The sequence below is a fragment of the Polyodon spathula genome, chromosome 19 (assembly GCF_017654505.1).
Source record: "Polyodon spathula isolate WHYD16114869_AA chromosome 19, ASM1765450v1, whole genome shotgun sequence".
In the NCBI taxonomy this organism is placed as follows: domain Eukaryota; kingdom Metazoa; phylum Chordata; class Actinopteri; order Acipenseriformes; family Polyodontidae; genus Polyodon; species Polyodon spathula.
This window is the reverse complement of record NC_054552.1, coordinates 9,794,073-9,816,411: the sequence shown is the minus strand read 5'-3', so window position 1 is coordinate 9,816,411 and position 22,339 is coordinate 9,794,073. Positions and strand designations below refer to the sequence as shown.

At 37.2% G+C, this 22,339-nt stretch overlaps 2 protein-coding genes across 2 annotated transcripts in view; both read right to left on the bottom strand.

Annotated features, from left to right (window-relative positions):
* The window catches only part of LOC121294833 (oxysterol-binding protein-related protein 5-like), an 83,878-nt gene extending 77,696 nt beyond the window's left edge, over nt 1-6,182 (bottom strand). The window contains exon 1 of the mRNA XM_041218948.1: nt 6,133-6,182. Coding sequence (XP_041074882.1) covers nt 6,133-6,147 — 15 coding nt within the window. The 5' untranslated portion in view covers nt 6,148-6,182. The remainder of the gene's footprint in view (nt 1-6,132) is intronic.
* Nucleotides 6,183-14,600: 8,418 nt separating this feature from the next.
* ptprja (protein tyrosine phosphatase receptor type Ja) overlaps nt 14,601-22,339 on the bottom strand; it is a 59,445-nt gene continuing 51,706 nt past the window's right edge. Inside the window, exons 20-30 of the mRNA XM_041219281.1 lie at nt 21,775-21,862; nt 21,194-21,238; nt 20,734-20,742; nt 20,282-20,369; nt 18,707-18,797; nt 18,327-18,400; nt 17,550-17,684; nt 17,175-17,294; nt 16,367-16,527; nt 15,830-15,965; nt 14,601-15,304 (exon numbers count right to left, since the gene is read on the bottom strand). Coding sequence (XP_041075215.1) covers nt 15,155-15,304; nt 15,830-15,965; nt 16,367-16,527; nt 17,175-17,294; nt 17,550-17,684; nt 18,327-18,400; nt 18,707-18,797; nt 20,282-20,369; nt 20,734-20,742; nt 21,194-21,238; nt 21,775-21,862 — 1,097 coding nt within the window. The 3' untranslated portion in view covers nt 14,601-15,154. The remainder of the gene's footprint in view (nt 15,305-15,829; nt 15,966-16,366; nt 16,528-17,174; nt 17,295-17,549; nt 17,685-18,326; nt 18,401-18,706; nt 18,798-20,281; nt 20,370-20,733; nt 20,743-21,193; nt 21,239-21,774; nt 21,863-22,339) is intronic.

Here is a 22,339-nt window from a genome sequence, read left to right as displayed (position 1 = left end):
TTAACGTGGAAGTCTGTGATCACCTTGGGGAGGAAAGCAGGGTTGGTGCGCAAAGACACCCTGCTGCCATCCTCCCAAATATGCATGAAAGAGCTGTGCACAGACAATGCCTGCAGTTCACTGTCCCGCTTAACGAAGGCTGTCTTCATAGACAGGTACTTCAGCTCTAAGGAGGATATGGGCTCAAAAGGGGCCTTCGTGAGAGAGTCCAGTACAACATTAAGGCTCCATTTGGGGAAAACAGTCCTCCTAGGAGGGCATAATAGCCCTAAGAAAATGGGTAACCAAAAAATGTGTGCCCTGGCACATTGAATCTACAGGGACATGGCAAGCAGAGACAGCTGCTAAATACACCTTCAAGGTGGAAGGTGACCTTCCAGCGTCAAGCAGTTCTTGTAGAAACTGTAAGATGACTGGCATAGGGCAAGATATGGGGTCATGGCTTCTAGCTAGACACCAAACCTACCCATTTATAGGTATACAAAGACCTAGTGAAGTCTGCCTAGCGCTCTGCAACGAACCCACAACCACATCTGATAGCTCTAGGGTTAAACAGCGCTCCCTTTCAGGGACCAGACTCTTAGCTGGAACCTGCCCGGGTCCGGGTGCCAAAGAGAGCCTTCGTCTGACTGAGGAGATCCATGCAAAGTGGAATCTCCCAGGGCTGGCCGTGCAACTGCTGGCACAGGGTCGAAAACCAAACTCTCCTGGGCCATTTGGGGGCCACTAGGAGAACTGTCGCTTTCTGTAACCTGACTTTTTCGAGAAAAAACAGGAACAGTGGTATAGGCAGTAAAGTGTACAAAAATGCTTTGGGCCATTCGTGTGCCAGGTCATCTACACTGAGCGGACTGCCTAAGCTTTGATGGGAGTACCATAGGGGGCAATGTGTTGAGGGTGTGAGTTTGGAGATTGGCAGGAGCCTGCGACACCCAATGAGAGAACAGAGAATCGAATAAAGTGTGCGAGTCCTCTTTACATTTAAGTTTTTATTTAGTTGAATGTGTTTTTACCTTATGACTTATTTTTGTTTTATCCCCTCCGTGTAGAGCAGCCTGCCAACTATTGATTCAGAATTCCTTTTTTATCATAATCCCTATGATATAATACTTTAAGCTAAAGACTATAATGAAGTCAGACATTTTTTCATCGACCATTATTGTCATGGAAATGACCTCAATCTCCTTCAGAAGAAACAGCAGAATCAAGTGAAGGGCCAAGCGTAGATAAACGCAACGAAACGTTGTGAAAAAATTATGTTGGTTTATTTTCTGGTCATCAATTAAGCGACAGCGACCAAACGATTATATTGAAAGATTGGATACTACCGTACGCTTACAGGTTTCCCCTGCCTGACACTGTAGACCTCAAAAAAGAAAATGGCACTTTTCCACAGAAATGGCTGCTGCATTATCCATGGCTGCTTTTTTGGTAAATATGGTCAATTGTGTGTGGCAATTGCATCTGGTAGCATTACACTAAGCAAGCAGAATCTCGGGAGGCTTATTATGAGCCCTTTACAAGCTATAAAGATGTCAAAGAAGTCTTCAGTTACCATGAGACTACTTATTATCATAAAAAAACTGTGCACAGAAGGACGATGACTTGGTTAAAGTGTTCAATGGTGAGAGTACTGATGTTAGAGATCTTATTGAACGCAGCAGGCGAAAAGGTGGTTGTAGCAAATCAAGACGGTCTTGTACACATCATCAAGACAAATTGTTGCCGATGTTTTAAGAGCAGAGTTCTGTGCGGTGCTCGCTGAGGAAACTGACATACCCCAAAAGGAGCAGCTGAGTATCTCTATATATGTTCACAAGGATACCATAGTTGAGGATTTTTTAACCTACATCGATGTGGAGGACATGACCGGTTCTGGCTTATCTTTTGTAATTCTTCAGGAGTTGGCAAAATTTGGCCTCAATTTGGAATTTCTCCATGGACAAGGCTATGATGGAGCCAGTACCATGATCAGAATTTACCATGGAGTTCAAACAAAAATCAAAGAAAAGTACCCGTTAGCTATTTACACGCATTGCTGCAATCATGTCCATTGAAGACTCAAACCCATGTGTGAAACCCGGTGGGTGGAGCGCCATGACGGTGTGGTTGTATTTGTGAAACTATTTACGGCTGTTACTGATGGCCTAAAGGAAATAAAAAGCATGCCTCATATGGAAGCTGCATTTAAAGCGCAAACATTGTTCTTTGCAATGAGCAAAATTCAATTGATTGTCGCCATGGAAAGCATTTTGAGTGTTGTCCTGTCCTTGTCCAGTCTAAGAAGTTCTCAATTTATTAAAAAAAATTGATGGGGTAACGTTTAACTGTTTAGATACATCTTTACCAAAGCAGTTAGCATATGTGAAGAGCTGAACATTCCTGTAACGATTCCAAGGCAAGTAGTTGTACAGAGACGTGCAGCAACGATTCAACAGAAGAGCCACCAGATTTTACTGGCAATCCATCTTTGTGCCATATCTCGACTTTGTGATCTCTGAACTGACTAACCGTTTTGAACGACTCCATGTGTTGAATGTGTTTGTTTAAGGTGCAGTATTTCTCATGAAACACCATTTTATGTCATTGTAGGTCTATCAGTCAGATGTAGCAAAGCCTGCTGTGGTTGCTGCTGAAGTAGACAGGTGGCGCTTCAAATGGGCAATGTTCCAGCTGAAGAAACGGCGCAGAATGCAATCGAAACACTAGTGCATTGTAATGTGGCACAATCTGTCCGAATATTGCATGGCTACTGAGAATTATGGCTAGGCTGCCAGTATGAACTGGTACGACAGAGAGATCCTTCAGCACTCTCAGTCGAATTAAGAACTATACACACTCAACTAGGGCAGAAAATCGTCTGACTGGGCTAGCAGCACTGGTAGTGCTTTGCAGTCGACTCATCTCAGTAGAGAATGTGATTGATGCTCTTGCACTCTCGCCCTGACGGCTTGATTTTGTACTTTAATCTTTTCTGGACCTCTGCTACTTGGCAGCTATCCTGCCCCCCCTTAAGGACAATCCTGGTTGCGCCACTCTGCAGGTGAAGTTATAGAGCTTTAAACCTCATCTACACCTGCAGTGCATCACTCAACACTGACTATGAAGTGGCTGGTAAAAACAAAGCCTAGGAAACATCATGAAAATAATGTTTACAGCTTTAAACTGTTTGGCTGAGCCACCCAACTTCTTGAAGACTATTTACATCTGAAAATGTTCCAGGCTCACTGATGCAGATCCAGGATGATAAATGTTGTGCTTGTCACACAGGAAGACTTGCAATTATTCCTTGTTAAACTGGAAACCTTGGGCAATACATTGTGCCTCGTACATCACTGCTTAATGCCTGGAACAAAGGCTGCCAGTGCCATCAGTATATAAAGTAAATGACAAGTAAATAATACATTGGCTCCATGGCTGGGCGGGCTGTATCCAAAGCTATACATGTTGCAAGTATCCTTATGCACGACTGTCGCATTGACTGGAATGGAATCTGAGATTCTGGACTCATCCATTCAGTTACATTATTACAGAACAGATTTGTTCACAGAGCTGGATTTCCAGTAGGGAAAAAAAACACAGACAGGTAGACTGGCTGCACCTTTTTTCTCAGTTTGATGGTCTCATAAAGCATTGAATTTGACGATGAGAAAATATTTGTCATTAATTCATTAGTGACCTTTCTGTGTCACACATATACATGAGAAATGAACATCCCAAAAAAACCACAGCAAGAACTGTGTAGAACGAGTAAGGAATGTGTTTTTCATAAAATCCCATGAGGTTATTTAATGCTTAAATCTATCACATTTACTGCATGCGCACAGCTCGGATGCAGACTACAATCCGAATATCAGTGAGTGATGAATAAGCACCTTATTTGCCTTGTGCAGTGCTAATACAGTTGCTCCAGTTCATGCTTATGAAAAAATAAATTGATAGAGTGTTGCTGCTTCTGTTTGAAATGTGTTGAAGGAAAGAGTCATCATACCGACATGATTTAAAAAAAAATATTTTAAACATATAATATTTAGGCACATTATGAGCTCACGTTGACCAGATACCAGCTCTATTAAAATTTCCTGAAAAATGCTATGTGGTATAATAAAAAAACAATACATGGGGGTCTATTTCTATTATAGCACTTGGGAATTCCCTGGATTTCATCAACCACAGACACTGTAGGTGGTTATATGCAATCCAAGATGCTCTAAAACGATCTAAAAATCAGCTCTAACTTATCCCTGCAAGGAATAAGTTGATCAAATCAACCCCTAAGTCATTTTGGAAAAAAGTAACCCTGCAATATCAAACTACAGAGTTTCATTGTCTTTTATATGGAAATTAGCCATACAAAAATAATTGGGCACAGGGGCCTACCCAAAGACCATGCCCCATTTACTGCTGAGTGTAATATCACTGTTTTCTGGGCAGTGTTAAGAGGTTAAAAAAACAAGTATATGATTCTTACACATACAGTTATCTATAAGTGTCACTGGCATTACCAGTGTCTTGCCTTATAAGAGCCAAAGGGAAATGTATCATCTTTATAGCATTTTCGTTATTAACTCAACAGAATCTTTCTTTCAAGGACACAGAGTCTCTTGAGGGGTAAGGGTAAAATGGCTTTTTTTTACCAAACCATTGTTTGATTCAACACTAAAAATAAAGGGTAACTTGTAATAGTATTTCAGCGAGGTGCAGCCTGCTTCAAAACTAATAACATTGAAAGAACATTTTGCCCCAGACTGAGTGCTCCCTAAATATGTCACAATTCAACTGGGTTTGGTTAAATGGTGGTTAGACCATGTTTACAGTAAATTGTAAAGTACTGTTTTCCCTTTAGAAGAGGTCTTCACTGTTTCACACTCTTTCACTATTTTCAATATTTCACAGTTGTTTTTTTAACTATAAGATACTGCTGAGGTTAAATGACCTAGTAAGTGCAAGTATGACACAAGACAAGGCAAGCAAACTGATAGCTTTATTTTACCCAGATGTCATGTTCTTAAATTAAAATACATGTTTGCGATATCACGTGTTTCCTTTGCAACTGCACATTTGAAACCTACAGTATACAGTGAACGGAAGTGCAGAAATAAGATTTACAGTATGAAAGTATTTTAGCTTCAAACACTTTAACAATACTACATACAATAAAAAATATATTGAAATCAGGTGTATGACAATTAAGGATCTGAATTTTTTTTATCGTTCGTCACTGATATCTGACTTTAATTTATCAGTCTGCAAATTTTCTGTTCTCTAACATTGCTCCTAACAGCTTTAAGATCTTTCACAGTACACATTATCTGAAGATAACTACATAAAAGAGCAGGCAGTTCTGGGTATATATAGGTATGTGTAAAACCTTTGTCCTTCACCATTGAACAGTGCACCTGTCTGAGTTAAAATGTCAGCTAGCATTGGTATTTTACAGTATGTCAATGAATCATCAACACCATGCACAAATTATTTCCTGATTAGTGTCTACAGTATGATGCACCTAAAGAACATCTGTCCACAGTTGAGAATGGAGGCAGTATCTCCTAAAGGTTATTTATAAATCATATCTTTATTAAATGTTAAAGGGTGCCAGTAACCAAGGCAGTATTATAAACTGTGGTGTCAAAAGAGCAATTATGTCCTGAACTATCTTTACCTTTGAGTGTGAAATATTATTAATGGATTCTGCTGTTTTAAAAGCAAACAGGAAGTAAATGCAGAGGAAATTCCTTTAAAGATTTCTTTAAAACAGCTGCAGCACACACTTGCCATGTGGACCTGCCTTGCACTGGATTTGATTATTTATATATAGGAACACAGTGCCTGTTAATCCACGGTGCATAACAATACACACTATTTATTTTAGCATTGGCCACAATGTAATATAGGTAAGCTTTTGCACTGGGACCAGGACAAATGAGAAACTTTTAACAGGTGATTTCTCAAGGAGTTTCAAGCACTAAACATATTTGTTTGAGGAAAAAGCATGATACACCAACTGATTATAATGTCAAATAATACAATTCACTTCACAGGAGAGTTTCAATTCCAATAGCATTACCAACCTCTCATATTGTAATAACAGGTCTACAACCCCCCACCCCATAACATACACATAATACTCACAGTACAGCAAGGCATGGATGATGGATAGAGAGCAAGGCCGTCCCTTCACTGTGCGAAACGGAGTGAGCTCCTCTCTCAGTGTTTGAGTCTCACAGCCTCCAAGAGAAGTGTCACCAGGCAGACACAGGGGGCTGCCACAGCAGCCAATGAGCTGGCCCGGAGATGTCATTCCACAGCAGGCCACTGTAGTGTTTGAGAGGACTGCAGACTCAGCCCGCTGTCTGGCACTACTGCAGTGAGGAGAGCGGGAAGGAATTTTAACAAAGCAGTGCGCAGCTGGCAGCTGGATATTCTACTGGGAGTGGTACAGTTCTCAAATAATTTTGTTCTATATGTTTATCATGTTAAAAGTGCTTGTTTAAAAAAAATAAATAAATAAAATAAAATAATGACATTTTTTATTGTATTTATTCATTTCACCAGGGTGTCAATTGTGATTGAAAAAAAAAAAAAAAAAAAAAAAAAAAAAAAAAAAAAATTATAATGAAGACCTGGCCAAGAAGCAAATAAACATCAATCCTATATATCTCACACACATTATCCATTTACAAATTAGACACCATTAATTTCAACATTGAAGACATTGAGAAAGACATTAGTTGAAACATTTGTCACTGATTAAATGTGCATTAAAAAGCTGCTCTATCATATGTTAAGTTTTACACTAAATTGTTCTTGTGTCTTGTTTGTTACTACATTATGCCTTGAGAAATGTCAATCGACCCACAGGGTCTTTCTTCTGTAGGGGTTAGGCAGCCATGGCACTTCAACTGTGGGCAGAGTAATAGACTTGCTTTTCACCATCTGTATTTGCTCTTATTTTAAATCATTCTTATCCATGTATTGTACTTACTACCTGCTCTTAATGGAATTTACTCTTATTACCAAATATTAGGGTTAACTGCTCTTAGTCTAACTTGCTCTCAAGTGTAATTATTTACTATATGTTTATTTTCTCTCATTTGAATGTGCCCTTATTTATTACTGATTTTATTGTATTTTATAACTGCTCTTAACTGTAATGTGTTATTTTGTAATGTGATAGTGTGTAATGTGATATTTTGTAATGATATACTCTGTAAAAACTTGCCCTGGATAAGGGCGCCTTCTAAGAAATAAATACTAACAATGCACAGGGGACGAGGCCATTTTAATAGGAACTGTGTAGGTGCCTGCTAATATTGTCAAAAACTAAATATTGCAGCAAGAGTAATCAGTCATAGTGTATCTCGACACAAACAGAAACATTGATCTGTGACCTTGCTGCTTAATACCGTATAATTAGCAGTTCAACAAAATATGCATTAAGAGCAAATCTTTAACAAACTCACTATTTTGTGAATTAAGAAATAACCGATGCACACCCCTAATGCACCCTCTAGTGGTCATTTATATACTTGCCTCATTACACAAATTCACAGTGTACTGGATTGCTCAGAGACAGTCCAAAAGTTTATTTATTAAATGCCAAATCTCTCTATTCAGAGGGTATCAGGTATTCCTTTATGTGTGCTTTCTTGATCCAATTTAACTGCATTTTTGTCTCAACAATAATTGTAAATTATTATTTTTAGAGTAATACACACTAATCTTGGACATACTTCCTGTAGGGTAACACGTGTGATTTGGTATTAAGCTTCAATTAAAATTCTTAATTAGATTACTAATTCTATCAGTTAATGCCTGAACCCTGTCTACAGAACAGTATTTTTTAATTTTTTTTTTATTACTGAGGTATGCTTTGAATGCACTAGCACTATCCTGGGTTAATATTCAAATAGACATATCTTATAGCATATTACATACAGTAGTGATAAACAAATCAAAGTGAACTAGATTCACATATAACAAAACAATAGCATATACAAAATGACCACACCCACCGTTTGTGGTAATGGAAACTCCAGTACTTAAATCAGAGCACCTTCCATAACCATGTTGGGTTATTCTATAAAGCATTTATGCATCTTCACCATTCTTCAGTGTCGTACACAGTAACACAACACAGAATTAGTTGTATTTTATAAGTTCTAGTGATACAACTTTGCAAAGAACAAATATTTGTAGATTATTGAATTACCTGCAATCTGAAAAGTCTATCAAAGGCTAGGAATCTAGTTGAGAATTGAGAGATTCATAAAAGTTTAAGGCAGTTATGTTTTTGAGGACTGATTCCTCTATCCAGTACATTCTGCATGCAAACTAGTTTTCAGCTGGAATTGGGTTGGGGTTTTAATCGGATTCCAGTCCACAGGTTACAAAGCAATCAACAACGAATGGATTTATTCTGCGTGCATGTCAACATAGTATATGTATGACAGCCAGAAACACAGACAGATTTTGAATAAAAACTGCAAAATCCTTATAACTGCAAAATCTTGGATGCAAAATGCATTGCCGGAAAGCAATTTATTTCGGTTTTAGTTTCTTTAAGAAGATCAAAAATATTATTTGTGTCAAGATACTGTCTGGTGAATGTTTTAAGACTCTGAAAAGCTGACATATATTTTATTGAACTTCATATTGCTGCTTATGAAATGTACAATTTGCATAAGCAAAGGCAGGTGTCCTCTGGGTTTTAGAAGCCTGTTTGCTTTTTATTTTCTTTATTTTCTTTTTATGCTAAGGCAATCAAAGGAAATGATGAAAACCCAGAGGAGCAGGAGTAGGGTTACCTTTGTTTAAACCAGGGCTTCTCAGACTCGATCCTGGGGACCCCCTGTGGCTGCTGGTTTTCATTCCAACCAAGCTCTCTATTACTTAACTAGACCCTTAATTGAGCTAATAATTTGCTTAATTAGACCTTTTTGCTTGTTTTCAGCTCTTGAACGGTTGACAATTTCAAGTTAGCTGTAACATTTTATAAGTAACTTGAACTGTGGGATGCTCTGCATTGCCTACTAATCCTGTGCTCACTGTACAGTACAGTGGCACTTCGCATTTAGACACTGTTAGTTAACCAAGCTATATACAATGCAGTATATTAAAGAGGGCGCAGCTTCCAAAATACTTTATAAATCTTAACTTTCATGCACTTCCATTCACTATACAGGTCTCAAATGTGCAAAAAGAAACACAGCAGAAACATAGGACATGACACCTGGTGATACATTAGCTAAAAGAAAGCCCTACGTTTGCTTACCTTGCCTTCCAGCTGCTGTGATAAATGCACTTTAGAGTAGCAGCTTGTGGTACCGGTGCAGTAGAATATGATGAATGATTCTTTATATTTGACAAAATGCAATTGACCTCTTCATTAGGAAACATTGCTATATAATAAGTGACTCAAGGTGGGGGTAAGTGGGTGTTGCTGCCATCACTTGCAAACACTCCACAATGCTATTAGTGGGAGCAACTACAGGAAAGCATCAATTAACCTCCAATCTTCTGTCTTATTCAGAGACTCTTGCACAAAGCCTTAGCCATTGACTGTATTACACCTGCAGCTAAATGAAAGTGATCTTCAACCAAGCAAATGTACATTTCTGAGGACATTAACTGACACATTAAAACACAAAATGGCTATGGCATATTAGTAATATCCCCAGTGTGGAATACATATCCCTGTATTTTAAAATGTTGTTAAGGTGCTTTGTCTAAAACAAAAAATCAGCTAAGATGTCTTTATATTAGTAAATGCCAGCACCATCTAGTGCACAGCAAGGGTACTGCCAAGTAACAAACATCAGGAAACGTGTCACAATATCAGTTAATGTACATATGTGCTTTTTGTTGGAAAAAGAAGGTAGTCTAATGCATTGTATTTAGCATCCTCTGTACGAGAATACGTTAGACTGAGTGAATTTATGTTTTTCATTTTCCCTTATTGTCACACTGAATCTCTTACTTAAGGTCTATCATGAATAATTACCAAACTTGTTATGAAATTGCCAATTGCTCACCCTGTAATTAAAACTTCCCATTAATGCAATGCCAGATGGACTCCCATACTCAAACGAAAAGCTCCCTTTTCTGTGTTGTTTCATAGTGGGTAGATTTAAAATAATAAGCTATTATATATTCAGTCTTTATGAATGACTTGTCTGCTCCCTCTTGTGACTAAATGTATGCGGGTTTGGAGGTTATGGCAGTAAATCTATGCTTAATTAAACTTTTAAACTATCATATACATTTTCAATAAAAATAAATCACAATGGACTTTGTGTCTGTAATTTAAGCATCCTTGTGAAGGGAGATTATATGTAATTGCCAATCTTCTATCACTGGTACTATTTCAGCTGCTAACGTTTCACAAACCATTTGAGGAGGCAACTTCATATCCTCAGTGTTATTAAAATATTCATTATCGGTACTGAACTGTATTCTATGATTCTAGTTTATGGGTGGCGGACTAGAAAAATGAACACTTTGTAGCAGGAATGTTACAAAGCAGCCTCCTATCTCTGAGACCATTTGAGACCCATTCACAGAGTTACAGAAACACTATACTCTAAATGAAGCATTGACCTCTGACCAAAATAGCGGCCATATTGAGGTCATGTGACTGGGGAGTTTCTGGGAAACAGAACACTTTGAGTTGTCTTAAAATTTGGTACACTGTGATGTTCTGGTTTATTCCAGTAAAGTTAACCATATCAATGCTACACATAAACCTAACTCTGAAATGCTATCAGCACTTTCAATACATCAGCCGTGTGTTGGTAAATTTAAGAACTTGTCGGTCATGATTTTGAACTTGATCTCTGGTGCTGGCAGGGAAGTTTAATTGGAGTACATTGAAGTGGGAGTGCTTAGTTAAAGCCAGTCTATCAGCCATTGTAGATCATTATAATGGAGCCTGAAGCCGAAATGAAACTTCCAAATGCGTTAAAATGTATGATTGAGATTCATCTTAATTTCTGAAACATAAAATGACTGAAAATCATACATAAAACTACTTTGGTCGATATATATATATATATATATATATATATATATATATATATATATATATATACACACACACACACACACACACACACACACACACACACACACACACCAAAGCATTTTTTTAAATAATATATAAATTAGAAAAAAAGAGAAAAGAGCAGTTAAAAGAAAAAGAGGGATCCACCACATTATTTAGTTTTACACATTCAAACAAAACATTGGGAAACTATGATAAACAGGATTAAACAGCACTTCACATGCACAGGTAGACGATTAATTCTCATAAACTTGCTATAAGCTGTTTTACCCAAACATTATTGATATTTAAATTCCTTTTTGTAAGATCAATTTCCTATACAGTACCCTCAGATACTCAAGGTATTTTAAGCCAGTATGAAATTAAACATGACGGAAATGTAAACTGTAAATCATCCCCGTTAGCATGACTGAGACATCGGTCTACCTTCATGGTCAATCTAATTGCTAGAGCTCAATTTTTAATGTTCAATATGATGAATAGAGCTTTATCTCTAATTGCTTTCAATGAAATGGAGTGTCCCCACTGTCAGCATCCATTCAATTAGTTGAAGCAGGAAATACAGCAGTGTATTAGTCAGTCCCTCACTGGGGCTGTAAAGGCTGTGTTTATTTGACGATGGGAGCTGCTGCAGTATTAAGCTGGGTCTTCAAAACTACAAAGTGCAGTGACAAGCTACATGACATAGCTGAGCACTCACAGTATGTCTGTGTACACTCGGGTTTGATTTCAGTATGTTTCCTTATATTTTCTTAATTGGAATAAAGAAAACAATTTTGACGTTGATAAAGCCTTTTAATAATTACAAATAATAATAATAATAATAATAATAATAATAATAATAATAATAATTAATGGGTTTAGATCTAGCGTAGGTAAATAAAATTTTACCACATTGTAAATTATTTTTTCTAAAAAAGAGTTTGTTTTCACCCAAAAGTACAGTATGTCATGGGTATCCCTTTATAGGGCAATATTCTGAAACTTTAAAATTCTTTTAATTTTTTTCATCTTTGAAAAAAAAAAAAAAAAATTACAATTCAAAAGTAAGTGCTTGCAATCATTAAAATATATTCAAATGATCATAAATCAAAAGGAAAATAAAATATAATAAATACATCCAGCAAATACAACTTTTAAAATAGTGGCTACACAAACAAAATAGAATGGTTACATCGTAATACATTGCACTGTACACTTCATTCCCTCTTATAACTGTGAGACATGCTATAGCTGAAGGGTATACCAACAAAACATGTTCACTTTGGTGAAACTAGACACATTCGTTTAGAACCTATACAAACAATTATACTTCAATGACGGAAATATCTTTGGGGATTACACAGCTCATCTAGTGTGTGAGTGAGCCCACCTTGTTCTAGAATACTGTCTTTAAAACTCCTGAGGTCCTTTGACAACAACCTAGGTAACACCTCTCTCAAACCACTGGAAGGAACTATGATGCTCCCATTTAAGACACAGCTACTTGAGCCTTCGAGGACTTATTAAAAAACTACTGTATGATTTGTACTACCAAGAATTGTGGTACAAATGTATGCATATTATATACACGTTACAAGCATTATATACGCAGGTAATAGCATTCTATTTAGTATACTATGCTGTTATTGATAATATGCAAGATCTGCATACTCTACAAGTTCCATAACCCAGTCATGTGCTTTACACAGTGTGTGCTTTATATTTCACTAAGTTAGTAGATTAGGGGCCTGTGTTCAAAGGTATGTAAACACCAATATCACGTACATCCTTAAGTTACCCAAGGACTGCCATCAACTTAAAAGCAAATGCCCTAGCAGTGGAGAGAGAGGCAGCCACTATGTTCTCCACCATGTTGGCACAGCTTGCACATATGTGTTTGTTGGAGATCACATACTCAGGAGCTATAGATCGCCAACCTCTCTAACTGCAGGTTGACTTGAAATGGCAGTAAAAAGCAGTAAAGGGCAAGAAGGTCAGGCACTGCACAATGCATGTCCTGGACTTTGAATCAGGTTCTGCCTGATTTTTCAAATGGTGCTTATTATGATCTAAACTTAGTAGCGACCTAATGGATCTTCCCATTTCATTATTCATTATTAAAGTGATAGGCTACTATTTGAAGTTGCAGGGTTTCGAGTGCTGGATCAGATACTTGCTGGATCAGATGCTTGCTGGATCTCTATCCTAAGTCGGGTACCTAGTTAAACAGTATGGGAAGGCTAAGGCAATTGAATGCCATATTTGGTAATGTTTTGCTATTTGCAAGAAAAACAAAGACGTCATTTTAGTTATGAGCCTAGTTTAATCAGCTCCTCTTATATGATATGCAATACAAGTTACAAGTTCACTCAAAATAATGTGTTCTGTAATAGAAGGTGCTTATAAGGCAAATGTATGATTGTGACCGCAATTTTATGCAGTTTCTTATAGTGGTCTCTTAACTATGGCTCCTAGCTACTGTGCTATAACAGTGAGTTTCCTAATTTTATACTTAAGATACTTGCAGTGGTTTGTAGTTTCAAAAACAGTTAACATATAGAAACACAGCAAATCTGCACGGTTCATACAGCTAACTGGTACTGAACACAGGAGTTTATTCTCAGTTTGGCTTCTGTTGACCTTTGTCTTCAATACATTCTATAATACACAGTCCCTATGTTTTTGGCAATCATTGCTATTATATTCAATCAATGAGTATTTATTAAAAGATAAAACAAGTTTTAGTAGATAAAAAGCACTCTGATACAACCAGTGCATCAGAACAAAAACAAACCCTTCCATGACTTGACAGTTGTATCATAGGGTGCAGTAGTCTTGCACACACATACTTTCCTATTTCTGTCGAAGATAGTAATCTGTACAGTGCATACCTATAAAGCAGCTACAGTTATATTGAAAAGAGATTCCATTTTTAAGGGCTACTTCTTATTTAAAACAGCAGACATTCTTTTGGTCTTATCATATTTAATCCATGTACTGTACTACAGTTTGAATCACTATAGAAATATAGTTTCAGTATTGAATATAGTTTACTTTTATTTAAATTATATAAAATTTATATTTAAAAAAAAATATAGAATTAGTTTAAGCATCTTTCTCAAAAGAAAAAAAAAGTCACACCTGGCAACTTCAAAAGAATAAGAGCGAGGTGACCTGAGTGAGACAAATACCTTGACACTTTTATTCACACTGTCAATCTTCAATTATAGTTCAGAATCACAAATAACTAAAACTAAAAAAGTGTCACAGCAATCTCATATTGCACCAAAAAACAGTATCAAAATCCATCCTAGATCACAGTTAATATATCAAAACAATCTTCCAACTTCAATTAAAATCTTATCAGGTGTCAATGCTCTTCAGCAGACCTAGGGAATATTAACTGGGTCTCTTGAAATATGAATCACATCTTCAGTGGTATGACTGGTTTGCCAGTAAGTAGGTTTGGTCACTAAAATATCTATAGCAAAAATGAGTGCCTGAAAATATTTTTGCAGAGTTGTAATAAATCTTTTGGAATTTTTTCTTTCCCCCCTTCTTCCAAACACATAAGCAGACTTTATCTAAGTAAACTCAAGCTGAGCAGAAGTATTGCAATTGGCCACCAGAGGGCTATCTGAGTATCACTCAGCCCTGTATCGGTCTGTCTGAGAAGATGCTAGGATTGGCAGCAGCAGTGTCAGCATTAATCAATCACTGGGAAGTTTAAGACAGAGATATTTAAGAGAAAACTTTCTTTTACCAAAACTAACATTGTACACTTTGGTGTAACTTCATTAACATACTACAAATAAATCCAAGCTGGAAACTAGTTGATTTAGTTAACGCCGGGTTGATTCAGCCTCTGTATGTGTTGCAATTTACACTCCGGTTAAATTCATAGGCACAGTTGTAACTTGCTCTTTTGTTTATTATTGTGCATCATGAGTAGGATGCATTTTTCCTGTCAATGATAAAATATGTAACTGGTATGTTTTCAACAGTGTTTGGTGAATGACACAAATCGACAAAGTCTTTTATAAAAGTTTCTCAGGAACAACGTTGAGAAATGCAGTGCAGTCTTATTCTAGGCAGCAGATTTCACGTTGGCTAACAGTGGTGTCCATTCTGGGTTTTGGTAGGTGAAAAGTTCTCATAGATACCCATGGCTGCTGTGTTCTGGTAAATCAGATCCACATTGTTGCCAGTCCTGGATCTGATGAAGTCCTTTGCACATTGGTTTAAAAATATATACTGGTCCTGTGAAGACAAGATAACAGAGTTTTATAGGCATTTGTGGTGTTTGGGGGAATGGTGCTTTTGGAGGTCCTGTTGACCCATGAACATCAAAGGCCGTGCGGTCTGCCTCTTAGAATTAGGCGCTTAATGCACAACATATGTATTGTATGAAACCTGGAAAGCAGGATTATGTGCGTTTCATAAAAGAAGCTAAAGAAATGTTGCATTAGAGTTTGTTGCAAAAATCTAACTTACCATTACAAAACGAGTAAACAACAACTATGGCACACATTTGTTACTTGATTAGCGCAAGTCCTTTCCCAAGGACATGTTGTATACATGTTTCATTTTGGAGTAAAGACCTAGACTAAGTGTGAGCCTGTTGATCACCATTTAAATGAAAAACAGAAATGTTGTGACAGTATTGTAGATTTGCTGTTTTTAATTAATCTTTTTCACCGTTTCATTTTCCACTTTCACAAAAACTGCACATTGAACACTGGAGTAAAAAGAACGGCCTTGAAATGAATAAAAACAAAGTCTTACCTCTGTTTGCACCATGAGCGGCCTGTGCATTCGAAGGTTGTAGACTATCCCGTAGACATCCACCACGTTCTCCCGCTCAATCTGGCAGATGAGCCGGTCAATGGCGATTAAGGTTCCTGTGCGTCCAACTCCAGCACTGCATCACAAAACCCAACGGGTACAGATACTGTTCATTAAAATTGATTCATCCTGACCAGCAACACAACTGCTGTTTCCCAATTATATATTAATAACTATTCATATGGTATGCCTCAACATAGGACTGTATGTTTAACATGCACCCCCTTTGTCTGCTAAAGGCAAATCTAAAAATTTACAAAAAAAGGCAAAAGAAACTAACCAAAATCAAAACAGCAAATCAAACGTCAACATGGATAAGCCAAAACAACTTGTCAGTGTTGTAAAAACAAATGAAGGAAAGTCTGGTATTACAAAGCTGTGCATTTTAAAAAGACAATTGATAGCATTTATTTATACTTCTCAGCAAAACTATCATGTCACTGTGTTATTACATTATATCTGCCCTGTACAGCATACCTGCAGTGGACCACAGTGGGTGAGTTTCGGGAGTATCGGTCCATGTGCTCTCTCACCAAATGTCTGAAATTAATCAGCAGTTCTGTGGTCTCTGGCACCCCATGGTCAGGCCAGGCAGTAAAATGGAAGTGTCGTACAGTACGGCTTTCTGCTGTCTTTGTCTGTAAGGGAAAGATGGATGCTATGAGGTATGCATTGAGACACTGAGGTTTGTGGTTTGGGGCATAAGACAGGCAAGTGCCTTCACTGTTGAAGATACTACTGCATACAATATACACAGTTCCTCTTTCCAACCATCTCAATATAAAGACCAGCTCACCATTAGGACCACAGTCTGTTCCAACCCTGGCCACTATCAGACCTTTATCGGCTTCTCTATTAATACTACAAATTCTACTAGTAATGCTATAATACATATTGAGGAATCTTTATGCATTTTTTTTTTTACTTTGAATATACTTTTTTGTGCAAAAAATGTAATTGCAAACAGTGGTTACATATTATATCTCATAATCTTCAGCATTGATAGATAAACAGCACCTAGGATGTTGGGAGGCACATGGTGTGTTTGTTGATGTGCTGTGTGGTGTGTGAGTAGTTGATTCATGTTTCAGGAGTATGGGGGATGCAGTTCCATTATTTTGGAGGTAATTCTTTGGGATTTTGACCGACCAGAGGCTGGAAACCGCTGAAGTTAATGGAAAAAGGTGGAGGGCTATACAGCCTTCTGGCTTAGAAGATGGTGTGCTTCCACCTGCGTACACTGTATGAATGCTAGAAAGAGTGAGGAACTGGCTTAAGTACTCACGTTTTTCATTTTGAATTCCCTGATAGTCCACTCATTGAGCAGGATTTCAGAAGCCAAGATCACTGTCACATCATCATAGGTATTGGGATTACTGGAAGGCCAATATTCTTCACATTTTACCTAAAATATATTAGGGTTGAATGTTAAAACCAGTTGGCTATGCAGATAGAGATAGAGAAAATGGGGGAGGGGAAAGAGAGTGAGAGTCAGAGACAGAAACAGACACAGACACAGAGAAAGACAGGTTGTCTAAACCAATTTTCATTACAACTTGACAACTGGTTCTCAATAATATTATTCAAGCATATTGCACCCGTTTCTAAGAGGAACACATCACAAAACTCTGTACAGTAGACATCGCAGCCCGTAGCTCACCCGTCCTTGTTCATTGCACCTAGTCAGCATGACAAGAGTGTGCACATTCTGTTCCCAGATCATCCTCCAGAAATCATTCACAGTACCAGGCAAGGGCCCCTGCGCAGCAATGAACTGCTTCTTTGAGTCATACCCCTACAGACACAGTGCAAGCTCAGGGTTAGTATCTGCACACAAACTCCATACAAGCTGTGTACAATGTAAGGGAATAACAACCTGTAACATACCTGCGCCAATCTTTTCATGAATAAAATACCACCATTGGTTGCATGGATACTTTACTGAGAATCAAGTGTCTCAACTTGAGTTTACTTTGTTGTGCAACTCTGTTTTTTGCTGTGTCTTATGGTTCTCATTCTGTGATTTCACAACTCTTCATAATGTGGACACACTATTATTAATGTACATTGTGAGTTGACTTGGGGAAGTTAAAGTGGTTATACCTAATTAAATAATTCCATGAATATTACCTGTCATACATACCACTAGCTAGGTCTCATGTGTGCAGTTTGGAAAGTACCAAGCTCTGTTGGCTTGGTATGGTGGTCTTTTCCGCTAGTCCTGCACATCCTCTGCCATTTTACCTGGAGAGTGAAATTGTCCCCTCCCCTTCAATGCCTTCCTTCCTGTCATTGACCAATGAGCTGCTTTCTCTAATGACTAAGTGAAGCCAGTGAAAGTAAGGTATGCAAATTGTGATTTTTTTCCCTTTTTCTATGAAAAATACATGGTTTGCTATACAGTAACTTGTGTCCTTCACTGAACACTGATACTTACAGGCATGTAATTGGCATTGATGTAGTCATCAGATGCACAATTCTGGATAGAAAGCTTGACGCGGGAGGAATCATCTATGTAAAAAAAAAAAAAAAAGAACGTTTAAGTTTAACAATACCAAAGTGTGTGTTCATCACATTAATAATACAGTAAGTGAACTTTTGTTTGCCCCAGTCTTATTTAAGTACTGAATGTCTAAAAGAGTCACAAGATTCTGTACACTTTTTGCATAGCAGTGAGAAGGTATTGTTAAACAAGTTGGCTTGGGTTTCCCATTCTAGAATATATATAGAGAATTGACTGGAGTTCTAAATGACTGTACTCATATGCTGTACATTTAACAACAGACTAAATGCGGTTTTACATTTCACGTGACTTACAGGGCAACACGTTGTTGTAGCGGTTCTTCGCTTTGTTGTCAGGCGCAAGGGCAGCATTCCTGAGCTGGTTTATTCCGATAGGCCTCAGATCCTGGTGGAAGAGAGGGTTATTAATTCACACTGCTTTTTAAACTTTGTTGACAAGTCATCACAGGGACTGGACAGTGTTGATGGCTTAATCAACGATGCGTCTCTCTCTTACTCCGCCACAGAGCTTACAAACCCACTTCACTGTAGACCTTTTGTCTCTGTATTTTCATTGCACTCAATGCGTAAACATTTGTGTTGGTTCAGTTTCACTTTGTTTTGTAATTGGTGCAAAAAACTAGACAGTAAAGTAAAATAAGCAATTGTTTATCTATTCAGCAGTTCCAGAGAGTAGTAGCTTCAATTCACTGAAAGACATCCAGCGATGGGTTTTACAAGTAACTCTGAAGACAGTCATTAGTCAGTACACTATAATAAATCATAATGTCCCTGGTCTACATTCTGAAAAACATCCAGTAGTAGCAAACAGATGATGACTGACTAATATGTTTAGATGTAAGCAGAAAGACAACACAGCCTTCTTGCTAATTAGGTGCTTCTCTTGCTAGATGGTCAAAACCCAACTAATGCACTCCTAAGAGGCTAGTGGCAATCATGCTGAACATGTACAATCCCTCAGAGTTCACTGGTGTAATGGGGGAGTGGACAGAATACCCCTATCAGTTAAACACCATTACGATTGATAACGTTAAGCGTAAGCATTTTGATTATGTAAGGGATAAACAGCCATAAGTGTTGAACTGGTAAAAACAATTGAATTATTTTCTTACTGATTCAACACTTTGAGCTGTTTATGCCACTTAAAACATGTTTTCCTAATTGACACTTGTTCGATAATGAGATTCAATTGAACATTAATTTGGTAACTGGATTTGGTTTGTGCTCTTTGGAGAGTAAAGTTTGTGCTGTTTTGCCGAACCTAAAACAGATGACGACCTAAATGTCACTGACAGTGATTGCTATATCAAGAAGTAAACAAGCAAAAGTAAGTGGGCTCTAAGGTTGTTTGAACAATGGTTACAGCCAGAAAACAATTTAAAAAGCTGAGTAATTAATAGAGATTTAATAAGTGATGATGAAATTGTGTTCCTGACAGTCTAGAAGAAATGTTAAATAAATTAACAGGCAGGTGTTTATGTGGAAATTAATTTGTAATTGTGAAAGCTTTGTTTTTATTATGTTAATGAAATGCTAAACTGAAATCGCAAGCCATTATGTTTGAAATGCGTAACACCAATTTACTGTTGTTAATTATGCACCAATTGTTAAAATGATTGGTGCATAATAAAATGGTACTCGCTTTTCTCTTGAATTGTTCTGTCGTTTCGTTGCTGAATTAACAGTTTTCTGTGGATTTGTAGCATAAACTGTGGATTTGTTAATCAACACTATATCTGCCCCACACTCCCCTTCATTTCAACACAACCACTTTCAGTTAGAACATTAGTAGAATGAATCGATTAAAAAGATCCAAGGACAACATCACAGAAATGTTTTAAGAAAGATTAAAGGATGAAGATACAGTACCTCAAATTCTTCTGCAAACCCGCAGTTTGAATCTGCATGTTGTTTCTTATAGTAGGTCTCGTAGTCTTCGACCTTTACCGGATGGGAGCTGCACAAAATGAGCAGAGGAGGAATTCATGTGACTGACGAATATAGTATTGTATATAAACTATTACTGTGTAAAACACTCTGTAAAGCCTACATGAAGGAGGCTATAGAAATGTAGCCCTGTATTGTATTGTATTGTAAAAAGGCTGTAAAAGCTGAATGTAAAAAAACCAACAAAAAAACCTTTAAGTCTAACCAGACATGTAGAAGATTTCATATTGATTAATACATTCATGTGCAGTATAATTATACCAATATGTACTTTTAAGCTTTTCTAAATATGAATGATACAAATCCCAAAGGGAATTCTATATAGTTAAAAAGAATAAAATAAACAGACAAATAAGACATGATTTCTTACTTACGTCTTGGGTCTGCAAAAAAATACAGACCAAACAGAACAAAAATTAGTTTTAATGTGACAAACTGCCCATAAGGGTTTTTCAAATGTACAAAATGTTGCACTATAACATAATTAACATACAATTGAACAACAATCATATATATATATATAGATATATATATATATAGTATTATTATATAAACAATTTAAACTAATCTACACATTTCCAAAGCTATGTAACCATGGCTGCCAATAGATTGCATTAAATATAGCCGTGCATCCCTGTCCTGCTTGCAGAACAAAACTCAAATCCTTCTGGACATACAAGCAGATATGTACTTTAATAATCATCCATCAACTTCATTTATCTATGCATCTAGACAATCCATTTGGTGAAAGTCATCAACAGGCTTGCTTATGACAAAAGCTGACTTGTGTAAATTTCTGCATTAAAACAGCTTCAGACAATTAAAAGTAATTACCGGATGGTGGGAATACGAATATCGGAGTTTTTTGCTGGGCTACGTCTGAAAGAAAACAAGAAAATAAAAGATATGCTTTATATTTATTTAATTATACATTTTTGTAGTAAATGTTTAAAATTACATTGGCAATTTCTGAAGTTGTTTAACTAACAACTACATATTGATTTCTGGTGACAGATTTAAGGTGTTTGAAGTTATTCATTGGTCCCGCCTTTCAGCAATATTAACCTCTTAGCTACTCAGATGACGCGACATATGTTGACAGTTCTAATGAAACTCACAATCTGGCAGGACTTTAACGGGGGAAACGTTTCTTGTGATTGAATATTTTAAGAAAAGCATAGAACAAAGTGTATGCAGGGGTTCTTGCGAGTTATTTATTTGCTGTATGTTAAGTGTGACCTACAGTATCAGGGGGTGGGAGTAAGCTACCAGGAAATAAGTCAAGTAAACTCTAGTTGAACTGTTACTGGCAAGGAGAGCCGTCTATTCTTGCCAACCATCCATGTATTCACGTAAGCTATTTCCAAGACAGGACAGTGATAGCAATGGTAGGATCAGTGTGAATGATGTCTTACCTCTTCCAGTAAACAAACAGAATGACTGTGATGAGAATGAGAACCACAAGAACACCCAGGGTCCCACCGACAGCTGCTCCAATCACAGCTAACGGAGCAGAGGGACAAGATAAGAGCCAGTCAGTCTCAGACAGGGGGCGCCCAGTTGAAGGAGTAATGAACTACAAGAGTTCCTTATCGCTTTGCTAGTTATCTTTATTTTTTTTAAGTTCATTTTGTTTTCCACAAGCTATAAAGCTACAAGCTGCCTAGTCTATTCTCTCTACAATTCTTTGTTTTATTCCTTTAAAAACAGGGACAATCTCAATGGTAAAATCAACCAAGAAACATCTGCAATTAGCAATGTATCTGAGGGCATTCTTTGTCTCAGAATAGGCAACATTATTGTTTGATTATTATTACTATCTTATCGGAGTCTGTGGAACAGGAAAATATCTCTATCAGCAATTCCGGACATCATAAATTAACTTTTTTTTTTTTTTTTAAGGTAAAGCTTGTAAGAAACTCAGTCACATGTTTTGTCTTCAGTGTATTTATTCAAAACTGTATATGGTGGTATTTTTTG